The 14613-nt window shown below is 54.4% G+C and overlaps 1 protein-coding gene across 11 annotated transcripts in view; it reads right to left on the bottom strand.

Annotated features, from left to right (window-relative positions):
- The window catches only part of MSI2 (musashi RNA binding protein 2), a 391199-nt gene that overhangs the window by 64381 nt on the left and 312205 nt on the right, over positions 1-14613 (bottom strand). For all 11 annotated transcript variants that reach the window (XM_045488282.1, XM_045488277.1, XM_045488274.1 and 8 more), the window contains exon 8: positions 12387-12469. In XM_045488282.1, the coding sequence (XP_045344238.1) occupies positions 12387-12469 (83 nt within the window). The remainder of the gene's footprint in view (positions 1-12386; positions 12470-14613) is intronic.

A 14613-nucleotide genomic window follows, 5' to 3' on the forward strand; every position in this document is an offset into this window, starting at 1 on the left:
AAGGAGCTTCAGAGGCCACTTGTGACCGACAGCTCACATTAGCAAGACGAGGTCTCCGTTTTCCAGTTTCACGGCTGGTAAAGCCACGAAGCAACCCTATGCCAGGGGCCGGATGCCAAGGGCATGCCAACCCCTCCAAAGGTAGGGTTTGCTTTAAAGGGTTTGCTTTACATTTTCGATCTTCAAATAGGTTGCTTTGTTTGGCAAACTGGCCTTGGAGGAGTGGGTGTGGTCTGCACAGTTACGGGACAAGAAGAGTGATTTAGCTGATCTAGCGGGACCCTTTAACGACAGGACAGTTAGGGCAGCGGCAGGACAGTTAGGGCAGCGGCATGTTCCTCTAGAGGATGAATCAGAGGCCGGACGTGGGCCTGCGTGTGTGGTTTCTGACGTTCTGTGCCGGCTGCTTGCCGAGGTGGGGCGCCTCTGCCCATCGGGGCCCAACACAGCAAGGAGGTCTGTTTCCAACTCTTTATGTAGAAATAGTTTCGCACTCGCAGAAGTGCGAGGACAGTACAAAGGACAGTTGTAAGCGTGTCTCTACCCACATCTATACCTGTGAATGTTTTTCCCTGAACCTTACAAGAGTCCAGTGTGTACGTGATGATATGCATTTCCTAAACGTAAACATATGTTTTTACATACCATGGTACAGTTACCCACCTCAGGACGGACACATGGACACGATGCTTCTATCTAATATAACTTCCATGGTCTTATTCTGTCCGGCACCCCATGATGTCCTTTATAGGTATAAATGCATCTTACAGAACAGGAAGCTGAGGTCTAGGGACCTTAGACACCTCAGCTGTGGTCGCAGACCCAGACCACGTGTGGTAAGGCCAGGTTGGAAGCCAGGTCCGCCTGATGCCATGGCCCATGCCCAGGGAGCCGATCCCATGCCACACCCTCTCGTCAGGGGGACCACTTAGCATCGGCTTTTGAAGAAGGTAGTGGGGCTTTCGTGGGGACGGCTTCCCTGTAGCTACTCTGAGTGGCCGCCTCGCCCAACTGGCCTGCAGCCCTTGCTGAGGCAAGCTCCCTGCTGGGCACCTTTTGGAAGAGGCTGGCAGTCTGAGGACGATGCCAAGGTCTGGGAAGTGAAAAGGTTTTTGTTTTTTCCCTGGTTTCTACATAAACAGCCCCAGTCAGCACATGGCCCTGGGGCTGGGAGGGAAACCAGTCGGGGGCCTTGGTCTGGGGAAACCCGAGCCCTGTGGCTGTGGCCTTGATTTACTACCCAGGACAAGGCAACCCTGTGTGGCCTGGAGGCTAGTGTTTGCAGCTTCACTTCTCACCCCAAACTGGGCACGTCAGAAACGATGTACTCCTCCAGGGGGAGAGGAGCCCATGTCAGAGGATAAAATTCACTAGTGTCCGGAGAGACCAACCTGGACTGACTGTGTGGTCGGTGGAAGGGAAGGGAACAAAGGGCAGGCCTTCCGGGCGGGTGAGTGCTTGGCGGGGGAGGGGGTGGTGGTGCCCGTGCGCAGCACCTTCTGTGGAACTTCCTGAAAGACAGGGGCCTGACCTGGTCTTGCCCCAAGATCAGCTTCTCCTCCAACTCAGGCTGCACCTCTCCAGTCAGGTTCCAGAGGATTCCAGCCCGACACTGCTTCTCCGAAGCCCCAAGCTGACCACCTCTTCTGGGAGATAGGCCCCAAGCGTGTTCCAGGGAAGCACAGGGCAGGGGAGATGCCACTCCAGTGTAAAGATCTGGGGTCCTGCCTGGAGCCCAGCTCTCTCTGGTGAGGCCGGAGGACTGAGCCGTACCCCCAGAGACCACACACGGTTCGGCGCACGGCCTGTGCTGTCCCATGGCCAGGCTTTCTCTGTCCCACCCACTGTTCTTCTCTGTTGACCTCTCTGCCAGTCAGAAGCCTTTCTGGAGAGTGTAGGAGGGCAAGACCTTTCATGGGGCTTCTACAGGTTCATAACTGAGATTCGGGGCGGGGGGGGGGGGCGGGCGGGAGGTGCTGCTCTCAAGGAAACTACAGAACAAAGAAGACACAAGGTGAGAGACTCAGGCGAAGAACAGAGTCTCTACTGTCCTGCCCTCTGCACCGTACCAGGAGTTAGCCTCAAGAGCATGGCAGCAACGGAATGTGCTAGAAACTGTTCAGGTCACTAGGAAATGAAGAGGAGAGGCCCTTTGTTCAATCATTACGGGAGCTGGTGGTGGCAGTAGTGAAACCGGCAAGGCCCTTCTGGACACAGGGTCTCGTAGCTCCTCAGGCCTCATAGACAGGAAGCTGGCCCTGCTCAAGGCAGCTGCCGAATGAGTTGTGGAAGGAGGCTGATGGCGTAGCAAGGTGTGAGCGACAAGCATAGAAAGGGCCCAGTGAGGAGGCGGGGAGGGCTTGGGAGGGCAGGCAGGGCCGTGGTCCTCCTCAGTGTGGAGCTCGAGATGGACCCACTGGGCATCTTCCTCTGAGTGACCTTCAGAGAGTCAGGCTGCCTTGTCTGTTCCAGGGTTCCCATTCCCTCCAGCCGCTGTACTTGTCCACGGCTAGAGGCAGAATGGAGTCACGACCGGCAGGAGCGTGTGGCTGGTGGAGGACGAGGCCCGAGACACCACCATGGGAAGTGCAGCAGTCACACCCAGAGATCCTGGCGGCTGCCCTGGGAAGACCCCGCCTGTGACTCCAGCAAGGGGAGGGTGCTTCTCTAACCTGCCATACCTACCACCCACCCCCCCCCGCCCCCCAGCGGACTCAGGGAAGCCTCTCAGCTGGGCACTTCCGGTAGCAGCAAGCGAGTTCTATGTTCTATCCCCTCGCTTCCCCCTCCCAGACATCTCCATCAGGCACTGTCCTTGTAGACGGGGCCCAGCCTGTGGCCAAGTACCAGAGAACCCATACGTACAGGATAACTTGTCTTGCCCTACTGGAAAAGGGTCCTCCTGCCAAAAGACCCCCACGAAGGGGCCTACTGTGCAAACCAGACGGACGTGCCAGCTTAGACAGGTAAAGGCCGCCGGCAGAAACATCCACCTTACGAAGGGCACACGCTTGCTATGAACGACCCAGACCCATTTGTGAGAAGCCCTGAGAGGCCCACAGGACATGAGATCTGGACTCTATCTCCCCGGTCAGTCAGCAGGATTACTGTAGGGAGGAAGGAACACGTTGTTTACGGAGCGCTCTTTATATGCTCAGCCCAGCCACGAGATCCTCGTGAGCGTGCACGTGTGTGTATACACACATCATCTCACATACAGCATGCACACAGAGTGACATGAACACGTAACACATACAAGGCACAGTGCAGGGCACACATGTTCTCAGAGAATACCCACTGTTCTCAGTACCCTCGTTGATCAACTCATTTCCTCTGAGTTGGCTTTATCAGCCCGAAGTGGCAACAGAAAAGGAAACTGAGGCCCTGAGGAATGGATTTGCCCAAGGTGATGAGGCCGGGAATGACACATCTACGACTCGATCCTAGGTGCCCGACTTCCAAACCCGTCCCCACCTCTGGGCCACCGGCTACCCAGGCCCTGCCCGCACAGCCCTTCCCTACCACCCTCTAGCCAGCCTTCAAGGCCCGTTTGCACACGATTCCTTCTACAAGGCCAACCCCTGTCCTCGTTCCAGAATTAATTTCATCCACTGTTTCCTCTGTTTTATTAAACTCAGCGATGACAAAGCGAAGGAGGTTATAAACCAATACTATTAACACCTCCCATTTAGCAGGCAGGGGCCGGGTGTGGACACAGAAATGAATTCAGTAGGATGTGGCTCTCCCTCACAAGGGCTCAGAGTCTGGGCAGGGAGTGGAGCGGAGTGGGTCCCCAGCACCCTTGGGGACACACACCCCTGTGACTGCAGCCTCTGCTCCATCTGGACCTGAGGGCGGGGCCTGTCCTTTCCACCAGTCTAGTTTAGAAGCTAAGGCTCCTGGCTCTATATCTCTGCTCTGTTCGCGAGCTCTGAGCAGAAACCAGCTGCCTGGCATCTCTGTGCCTCAATTTTCTCATCTATAAAACAGAGTAACAGTAGTGCCCACCGCCCCACAGGGCTGCAGTGATCGAAGAAATTAAAGCAGCTAATCCTGTAAGTGTTGGCACCGGATAAAGGTTGGGGCATGCCTTAATCTCCGCCACGGGAGCCTAGGTGAGCATCTCTGAAGGTGATAAAGCCAGTTCACATCTGTGCTGAAGTCGCAAAGCCCAGGGAGCAGAGAGGCAGAAAGTGGCCGTCGCCCCCCAGCCCGGCAGGCTCTTGGCACCCCGCCATCGATTTTCTCCCTACCTCTCCCACCCCCACCTACTGGCCAGGTAGGGCCCGGTCTTCCTGCTTTCGTCAGCAAGGTGCGCAAAAGGCGCTTCACAGACTGCGCTATTTGGGGAAAAAGCTGATGGTGGCAGCAGCAGCTGTTGTTTTTATTTCTGGGAACCTGCAAGGGCATTTCAAAGTGACAAGACACCTCTGCCTCCAGCAGGTGCCCAAAGGCAGCTGCGAGGCTGGCTGCGCGCCCCCAGCCCTTGGGGGGCGTTGCCAGAGACCCTGCAAAAGCCTTAATTCCTATATTTATAGGATTCAAAAAAAATTTTTTTTTCTTAATATTTATTCTTGAGAGACAGAGAGAGAGAGAGAGAGATAGGGTGTGAGCAGGGGAGGGACAGAGAGAGAAGGAGCCACAGAATCCAAAGCAGGCTCCAGGCTGAGCTGTCAGCACAGAGCCCGATGTGGGGCTCGAACTCACAAACTGTGAGATCATGACCTGAGCCGGAGTTGGATGCTTACCTGACTGAGCCACCCAGGCGACCCTAATTTCTCTATTTGAGAGAGAGAGAGAGAGAGAGAGAGAGAGAGAGAGAGAGATGGCTGAGCATTAGCTTGCACCTGCCTGGGAAGTTGGGCAGAGCAGCTGGGTGAAGTGAAAGGAAGAGCAGGCCCCAGAGAAGGGGTGCAGGGAAAGGGAAACAGCTTTTCCCAGTGGTCTCCATGCCCCCTGCTGACCCCACACGCTGTGGATGGTGTGCAGAGAGCAGCATACGTGGGAAAGTCCAGAGGGGCTGGGCCACCAAGAGAGGCAGAAGGACCCCACCCTCCCCAGGCCCCCTGCAGTGACCTTCCCAGAGGACGGATGAAGGGTGAAGGAGCCAGAACTTGGGTGACTGGGAGGCCGCCTCCCCGCAGGCCCAATTGCTTCTGCCTGAAGAGCAGCAAACATTTACCACCCCCGCCTCCCCACCCTCTCCTCCCTCAACAGGCAAACCCCTCCACCCGCAGGGACAGAGCCGGTACACAAACATGTGCTTGCGTGATGTGGGGGTGGGGGGGCGCAGGACCTCCCTCTCCCCCGTAAACACGAGGTTCATTTATTAAGTGCCTCTCTGGCATTTCCTGTTTTTGCCTTCATCCTGCTTGTTTAATATTGCATTTGACATTCTCATTTTATAAATGGTAACAGAAGCAGAATGGATGGCTAAAATTAGCTTACGAGCGAGGAGGATGCGGCCAATAGGGTGGTGAACACACAAGCCTAGTTAATTCCACCCACATTACCCGCCCCGCCCCCCACTCTGGGGCTGGTTTCCGATCAGCTCTGTGGCAGCAGTCTTCCAGCCGAGGAGGAGTGGCCTCAGGGAGGGGATGGGTGCCCACTCACGGGGACACCCCATCCAGGTGGCGGCGCCCCCAGGCCAACCCTAGCTGGCCTCTGTGGACCACCTGACCCAGCACTACACCCTAAGAGGCCCAGCCAGGACTGTCCTGCTCTCTGGTCCTCTTGCCCACCCCAAGTGTGCCCTTGGGCTGAAGGTGGCAGGCGTGAGAGCTCGCCAGGCTTTGTTTTTGAAGTGGGGTTTTCGGAACCTCCCCCAACGGAAGATTCGGCGGAAGGGCCTGAGTGAGCCTCCCTGGGCCCTAAGAAATCCCTGCAGTGGCCCCTTCTCCTCTGCAGGATGTACACCTTCTCTCTTTAGGACCACCTCCCAGCCAGGGCGTGGCGAGTACCTGCCTCACACCCTCCTCCCTGCCCAGGTCTGCACCTCTGTCTGAGACCACCTTACTTTATGATTATACGTTTGTTCAGTACTATGATTCTAAGAACAATGATAGTGATGATGAGGCCTACTGGGTTGATAAGAGCATGCTACGGCTGATAAAGCCCAGTCACAAAGCCCAGCAATCTCTGAGGGGGGTGCCATCCCCGTCTTACTGAGGTGGGATCAAAACACAGACCACGAGTAACTGGCCCAAGGTCACAGAGTCTAGCAATGAGTAGCAAACTGTACTGTGGGGCATTCAGCAGTGGGGGATTTGTGGCACTTTCTTCTGGAAAGGCCTCTTGGATTGACAGAACCCTGTTCTGACTCTTCCTCTACTCCCCACCTATTCAGTGCTTGGGGTCCCCCTAAGAATGAAGGCATTGATGCTTTCTGCAGGCTACTATCCCACACCCCAGCATCTGTTTGGGGCACCTCTGACCCTCTGCCTTGGGCTAGTGGACCAGGGTGACTTCTTGGCTAAAAGCCCTTCCTTGGCCCCTTTGAGATAAGCAGACTTCACTGGCTCTGAGCTACGTTAGTAGAGGCCGGGAGCTGAAACTATGGCCCACAGGGCAAATCCAGCTGCTGCTTGTTTTTATAAATAATATTTTATGTGAACACAGCTGTGCCCACTCACATATCATCAGTGGCTGCATTCTGCTCCACGATGGCAGAGTAGCTGTGACAGAGACCTAGGGCCTCAAAAGCCTAAAATATGACCTGGCCCTTGGTTTAGGCCAAACAGAAGAAACTTGCAGTTACCAATGGAATTTTCGGGAAGGTGATTCCTTCAAGGTTATCAGATTCTAGACCCTACAACAGTCCAAGAGCTCCCAGGGCCAGGAACCGAACGGGGCCTTCAATAAGCTGCAAAGGGCAGTGGTCGCCATCCTTCCCATCTTAGAGGAGGAAACAGGTGCAGACAAGTGGGGTATCTGCTTGGTCACAGGACAACCAGTGGTGGATATGGGATTCAGGCTCGGGTCCACGTGTTCTAAAGCCCTGAGTGCCTCTAAGTGACCCAGGAGGTCCTGTCTTGGGCACCAGGACATGTGCATGCTACTTGGAGGATCCAACCCATCACCCCAGAGGATGTGCCTCAAACATCTATGTTCCAAGATCCTTGTCAAGAGGGGAGGGATGCCAGCACCGGGGGTCTGGCGGGGGGGTGGTCCCGGGCATGGACAGCTTCCTGTGGCAGGAGTGCAGGGGGGGAGACCTGGTGTCCGCGCACACAAAGAGAGTGTGGGGCGGTGCTGAGAGCGGCAGACTGGCCTGGGGATCCCACGCCAGGCTGGCTCATCCAGCTCCGTGCTGCAGGGGCCTCAGCCCTCACTCCGGGTCCCTTCCTTCTGACACACACTATCTCCTTAGCAGCGATCCTCGCCTGGGCCTTCTCAGACTTTAAATGTGCACACGCATCACTAGGGACTTGTCAAAATGCAGATTCTGATTCACTAGCTCTGGGGGTGGGGCCCGGTAGGTCTGTATTCCTACTGAGGTTACAAACTACTCAGCAAATTTCAAAAATCAGATCACCTTCAAGGAACAAGGAAGAGAACTATTTAAAGGAATCCTGTAGGAACCCTTGTACAAAGCAAATAACTCTTCCTCATTTTCACCAGTCTAACCAACCCAGATTTTTCAATTAATGAGGTTTTGCCTATGTTGGCAGGGGGAAGGACACAGGGCTGGAGCCAGAGGACAACACTGGTTCAAATGCTAGCCTCGCAGCTTAGAACCACAGGCTATTTCGGTGGGGGACGGGGGTGGGGGGGGGGGTGGGGGGGTGGGGGGGGCGGTGCGCCTGGGTGGCTTAGTCAGTTAAGTGTCTGACTTTGGCTCAGGTCATGATCTCACGGTTCGTGGGTTTGAGCCCCGCATCTGGCTCTGTGCTGACAGCTTGGAGCCTGGAGCCTGCTTTGGATTCTGGGCCTCTCTCTCTCTCTCCCTCCCTCCCCTGTTAGCGCTCTGTATCTCTGTCAAAAATGAATAAAAACATTTAAAAAAATTAAAAAAAAAAAAAAGAACCATGGGTTATTGGAAGTCCCTTCACTACCCTGAGCTCTATCTAGCATCCGCTCTGTAAAATGGGACGGTGATCAAGTGTGCGTAAAACGCTGTTACAGTGCCCAGCAGATGCCAATGTGCTGCTGTTGAATCAGGTGTCAGAAGAGGAGCCCTTGCATCCCTCATACTGGACCCCACGTTCTCACCCAGCGAGGCCCTCTTGACCCCTCTGGGGTGGGGACTGAGCCGGGCCTCCAGGGATGCCTGGAGCAGGTCTCTGTCAACCCCTGCCTCCTTCCCCACGGCTGAGGCGCTCACCAGGAGGCCTCTGGGAGGCTGTGCTGGCTGGTGACCAATCGAGCAAGTGTCCCTGCTGCTGGGGGGGGCCGCTTCAATCAGGGGCACGTGGCGGGAGGCGTTGTTAGCTGTACCCACGCTGGGGCTCCGCGGAGCGGCCAGAGAGGAAGCCCTCTCCGGAGGGTCACCAGGTGGCTCTGCAGGTGCATGTGTGTGTTTATTGATAAAGAGCCATGTTTGCGCTTCGCTCTGATCCGTGCCAAGAGGGGGAAGGGGCTGAGTCTTGGCTTTCCTAGGCTGGGCCTTGAGCTCAGGTGGCGGCCAGCTGCGCCCCCCCGCCCCCCCTCCCCCCCCCTCCCCGCCCCACACCATCCCGCCACCAGACCCGTGGCTCACCTGCCTCTGGGGCACTGGGGGAAGAGGCATGGAAATCTGTCGTGGTCGACAGGGACCCCTCATGCCCAAGCCTGGTCCTTCACCCCAGCCAGGAATCTGGCCCTGGGCGAGCCCATCATCTTCACCCTTCTCTTAGGAGAACATGGGAGTCCCGTGGGCTATGACCCGGCTGACTGAGAGGGGTGGTCAGGGGTCTTGGAAGGCTGTAGCCCAGCTAGAGGGCCTTTAAAGTTCCGTTACGCCTGGAAGGGGTACTAGCCTACTGGGTACAAATGTGAGCTTTGGACTTTAGCTCTCTGGGCTTGAACTCTGGTGCTGCCACTTGTTGGGTGTTTGGCCCTGGGAAAATCGCTCACCTTCTCTCTTTGCCTCACTGCTCACTTGCAGTAAAATGGGGATAATAATCAGTACCTACAGAAGAATGCATGTGAGAGAAGAGGTGCCTAGAGCAAGCTCTCAGCAGAGTGTGTATGTTGGTAGCACTAAAAAATGTTGGCTGTTTGCGGGATCTCAGTGCAGGAGGGTCGTGCCCTGCCACCACCACCATGGAGGTGACCTCCTTAAGGGAGGGTCTCTACGGGAATGGGGGCAAATTCCCGTGATCCCAGCTTCCCGATGGCTGGTTCTCAGATGCCGGGGAAGGGCCCTCATTTTTTAAAAATGCCCAAGAGACTCACCAACCAAATCAGATGGGAAATGGCTTTGGGAATTATGCCGTGCCTCCCTGTCATATGGTCCCTCTTGTAATCCTTTCTTCATTCCACAGTTATCGACACAGGGCCCACTGAGTGTCAGCCATAGGGGTACTGGGTTAAGAAGGAGCAGATGGGGACTCAAGTCCTATCGCTGTGACTCCTCCGCGGTGAGACCTTTCTTATCTGTGAACATGAGAAAATGGTAGCTCCAGGCACACTCTGGGGTGGCGTGGTAACCTGTCCCTGCAGAATTCACAGAGATGGCCAGGGTTCCAGGAGCTGGGTCTTTACAGCGTCACACACAGTCCGGCTGACAAAACACTCCTGTGGACCTTCTAACAACCGTCTGCGTCTCTGCTTGGCAGTCTGAGCTCTCAGGGTCTTTCCAGTCCGTCATTTGAATTCTGTCCATAGCACGGTTTACATTCATTTCCTTTTCCGTGGGCCTCAGGAGTAGAAACCGGTATCACGGAATCCAGAGCAATTCAGGATTCAGGCTTCTTCAGGGAAGGACAGCTTGCTGGAGAGGTCCTTTCAGCGACTAGCACGTGGCTGGTGGCAAGAGCTCAAGTTTATCAAGCCCGAGCCTGTGCGGCGCCGTGCTCAGACCTCCCCCGGGCCCGGCGACCCCACCAGGCGGTCACCACAGGCCCCGTTGCCCTGGAGCTCGGCGAGGCCTCCTGATCTATCAAAGCCTCCTCCAGCACCTCAAAATCCCCCGAGAGCCGGTGACTGGTGTGGAGCAGGGCTGGGCAACTGCAGGGACACCTCCAAGCCTGTGTGTGACCCTCACCGCTCCGCACCCACCCCCTCCTCTTATCTACTTCCGTTTTTGCTTATCCCCGTAAAGAACGAGTACGAGCCCCAGATTCAAGAGAAAACAGAAACCCTCACACGATGAACACAACTCCCTGTACCTACCACAGTCAGCCTCTAGCTGGGTGGAAAAGAGGGTGACAGATGCGAAACGACTGGGGACAATGGCCACAAACGTCTCCTGCTTCAAGCCAGGCCAGGGGTTATCTTGCTGGGACTGAAACTCTACCTTCTGACCATCCCCCTGTGTCATCTGGGACTTTGTCCTCACACCCCCAAGCTCAAAACAACTATCTGTGTAGTTCATCTGGCAGCCAGTAAGCTCAAGACCTATGTTCCTTTACTGCCTGGGGAGCCCTGGGGCAGATCCCCTGGCCCTCAGTCTCCCCACTGGAACAGTGAGGAGAATAAATCCCTTTCTCACTTGTGTTTCAGGCTTGTTTCAAAAGCAATCTATAGGGAAGGGCCTCACATACGCATTCAAGGCAGCACACAGCACAGTCTCTCGCCAGTCTACACTGGGCCTTCCCGATGAGCTGTTAAATCCTGGCAGGATGGGAAGGTGCCTGCCAGTGCTCTCGGATGCCTCTTTTGCTCTCTGCTGCCCAAGCAGCCCTCGGCGGAGCCTGTCAACAGTGAGCCTGGCTAGGAGAAACAAGGCCTCTGGGTACCAGAGTTAGGTTTCCTTTTAAGCCCTGTCTCTATAGTTTTAAAAACAGCAAGTAGCAACCTACCAAAAGAGAGAGGTACCAACTGGAAGGCGCCGAGTTTGCGGGGAGGGGGTACAGAGAACATCTATGAAGGGTCCTGTGTTATTCCTACACACTTATCTCCCCAGTACCATTTTAATGCCTGAGCTGACACCTCCAACCTGCAGTATGCAAAAAAACCCAGTGTTTTCATTTCAGATGCATATGATGGCTAGGAACAATATGAACAATATTATTTTAGTGCCCTGGGAAAAAATTAGCAAGTCAAATATTGAATCAGGCCTGTAGCACCACATGCTAAGCAGACTGCTTTGATCTTATCCCCACTAAAAGCTCTATTATTGAATTTAAAGTCAGCGAACACATATCAGACCAATATACAATGCATATCTGAATGCATGTTTCAGAAGCAAGGAATGTTTTGACTAAAGGAAGAAAATATCAAAGTCACAGCTGCAAGTGAAACAAATTTGCCCTCCCTCTTCTCTTGGGGCTGGAGGCTTTGCTGGCCAACCAAAATATTTTGGCTCCAAAGGTCCTGCTGATGGCTCCAGAAACACCTGCTGAGCTCCCAGATTTCTGGAACCAACAACAAGGGGGGTTCGCGCCCACCTACTCGATTTGAAGGAATTTGAGACTTGGAGCCAGCCAATGTGCACATTCAGTACATGGTATGGCACCCTCTGGTGGCCATTCCTCTTGGAGGCCTATCTGGCTCCCCAAACTCAGCCATGGTCGTCACCTCCTCCCTGCTGAGGGTGCCTTCCCAGGAAAAGAAGCTTTAAAGGGCCAAATGGAGGTATGAAGAAGGCACTAATGAGGGTAAAACCAGCCAGTTGATCAGAAAGGGAGAATGTTAATTGCCCAGCAGGGCCCAAAGAGAGAACAAATTTGGGTGGTAAACTTCCTACCCAGGATACGCCCCCTCAAAAAGCCAAGCCAAACAGCCAACACATATCCTAAGCCACGAGTTGGCAAATTATAACGTACAGGCCAAATGTGGTCCCCCACCCACCCACCACGGGCTTTTGTACAGCCCAAGAGTCGGGAATGGTTTTGTACTTTTAAATGGTAAAAATATAATCACAAAACTAAATATTTTGTGACACCTGAGAACTGCATGAGATTTTAGTGTCGGTGTCCATAAACAAAGCTTTACTGATACACAGCCTTATTCATGCGGTACTGTCTGCACACGCTTTTGCGTTTCAACAGTGGAGCTGAGAGGCTGTGGCAGTCAGCCGCGTGGCCTGCAAAGCTGAAAATATTTATCCCTCGGCCCTTTGCTGAAAGTTCGCCAACTCTTGCCGTTCCCAGAGCTGAGTCGTCAGAGTTTCAGAAGGTGCCCGCCCTGCCCACCCTCCAGCATGATGACGTGGGCTACAGGAGTGTGCAAGACAAAGGTGTGTACGTGGGGGAAAGGGGGGCATCGCATGCATGGTAGCCTCACCCCTGCAAACTTACCATTTTATTATTGATTTCATGGAAATGGATCTCACAGACTTTCTCCACAACATCTTCATTCTCAAACGTGACAAAGCCAAACCCTAAAGGAAAAAGGAAAAACAAAAACACAAAAACAGAGGGGGTGGTGAGTTCAGTTCTGGCCGGCTACATGTTTTCCTTTCATTGTCCTGCAGCAGTGACAGGCTCCTGATCTGAGGGTAGGGGGCCGGATCCCTGGGAAGGGCCTCCAGGTTGAGGAAATGACTTCTCATTTGTAGTGAGCACCCTTCTGACAGTGAGGAAAAGTTAATGATTTCACCCCCGTGCGCGGGCGCTGTGTGGTTTACATTTGCCCAGAAGCAAACAAGAAATTTACTCGTCTGTTATTTACAAGGGTCAGCGCCCCTGTGGCTCTGTGAGTGTGGAGGCGGGTGGGTGGGCTACCCAGAGCGGGGGCGGGGATCACTGCAGGGCCACGCTTGCCCTTTCCGTGCCGGAATGGCCAGCCCTTGGGTCGGCCTCCAGACGGAGGTGGTTATTTGTCCTTTTCTTCCTGAATTACTTCCTCTAATACCTCATCAGGACATCCTGAGGCCTGGAAGAAACTATTAAAAGTTTCAGGCCTCTGTTCTGCGCAGGCATCCTTTTTCTACCGCTGCTTCCAAAGCGCTGCGGATCTGGGGCAGTTTAAGACTGTTTGATGCCTGCTGTCAGCCCGTCAGCTATCCACTGTATTTACTCGGCTGGAGACCGGCTTTGCTAGACAAGCTGTACTGAAGAATTTTGGCAGGCGACCGCTGCTCAGCATCCTGAGTCGCTCTCGACTGCCCCTCCCGCCCTTCCAGCACGCTGCCCCATCTGTGACCCCACTCGGAAAGCACTGCTTTAACACATGGACCCACTCACAGGACGGCGCCCCGCCTCAGATGAAACGCGGCTATAGTGTGAGCACTAACACCGGGGGAATGCATGCAACAGGTGCAGACATCCTAATGCGGGGGGCGGGGGCTCGCAGCAGACCTGACCTTGCACGTATGAATTTATGTGTCATCCTGGGAAGCCCCTTCCCCGCTCTGCGCCTTGAGCTTTGCGCACCTGCAGATTAAGGTGGTGACACCGACCACCCCTCAGGTCACAGCCCCCACGCCCATCAGGATTTGCAAGGCTCTCTGCTATGGACTGAAGGTTGTGCCCGCCCCCCCCCCCCCCCCCCCCAATTCATGTGTTGAAATCCTAACCCAAGGTGACGGTGTTAGGAGGCAGGGCCTCTGGGAGGCACGTAGGTCATGAGGGTGGAGGCCTCACGAATGGGATTAGTGCCCCCATAAACGATGTGAGAGACCCTGCTTTATCTGTCTGCTTTCTGCTGTGTGAGGACAGTGAAAAGACAGCCGTTCTATACCGGGAAGGGGGACTTCACCAAAACCCTGCTCATGCTGGCTCCCTGATCTCGGACCTCCAGCCTCCAGAATGGTGAGAAATACATTTCTGTTGTTTATAAGGCTCCCAGGCTATTGTACTTTGCAATAGCAGCTCAAATTGGCCAAGACACTGCCATCCCCAAAGATGGGAGCCTGGCCAAACACAAACCTGGACCCACCAACCAGGAACATGAAAATCAAAATGGCTACTTTTATATCAGGACTGTGTTTCCTTTTCAAGCTTGTGTGTTGACTTTGGGTCCTGGAAACCCAGGGTGGAGAGGGAATCTCTCCAGTCCTTTCTATGTCTCTCCTCTCCGGCTCCACCACCACATTCTCTAAGGAACAGCAGAGGACAGGCAGATGAAACATGGAGCTCCTACATCATCGCTGTAGGATCTAGAAAATTCCTAGGGAGAGGAATGGAAACAGCCACTGTCTACTCTGAAACAATTTCCAGCAAAACAGGGAGCTGGGACTACCACACAAATGGCAGTCACAGTCTTCATTAGGATATATATTTTATTACTATGCACCGAATACCAAGCCAGTGTTTCCACAGCACACATCCCAGCCTGTTGTAGACACGAATGGCTGAGGGTCAGATGTACCATCAGGGGGACATAAGTATGTGCTGCAGAGGCTCAAAGTTGGCACGTTTTCCCCAGCATCATCCTGGAGAGGCTGGGTCCTCAGGCACAATGACGTTTTGTTGGAAATGAGGCCCAACAAAAAAAACCTTTCACCAGGTGTACAACCCTGAGCCCCAAACCAGGTCCCCGTAGAGACAGGGACAACGCCGTTCTCTGGGTTCCCTCATTTGG

The sequence above is a fragment of the Leopardus geoffroyi genome, chromosome E1 (assembly GCF_018350155.1).
Source record: "Leopardus geoffroyi isolate Oge1 chromosome E1, O.geoffroyi_Oge1_pat1.0, whole genome shotgun sequence".
In the NCBI taxonomy this organism is placed as follows: Eukaryota; Metazoa; Chordata; class Mammalia; order Carnivora; family Felidae; genus Leopardus; species Leopardus geoffroyi.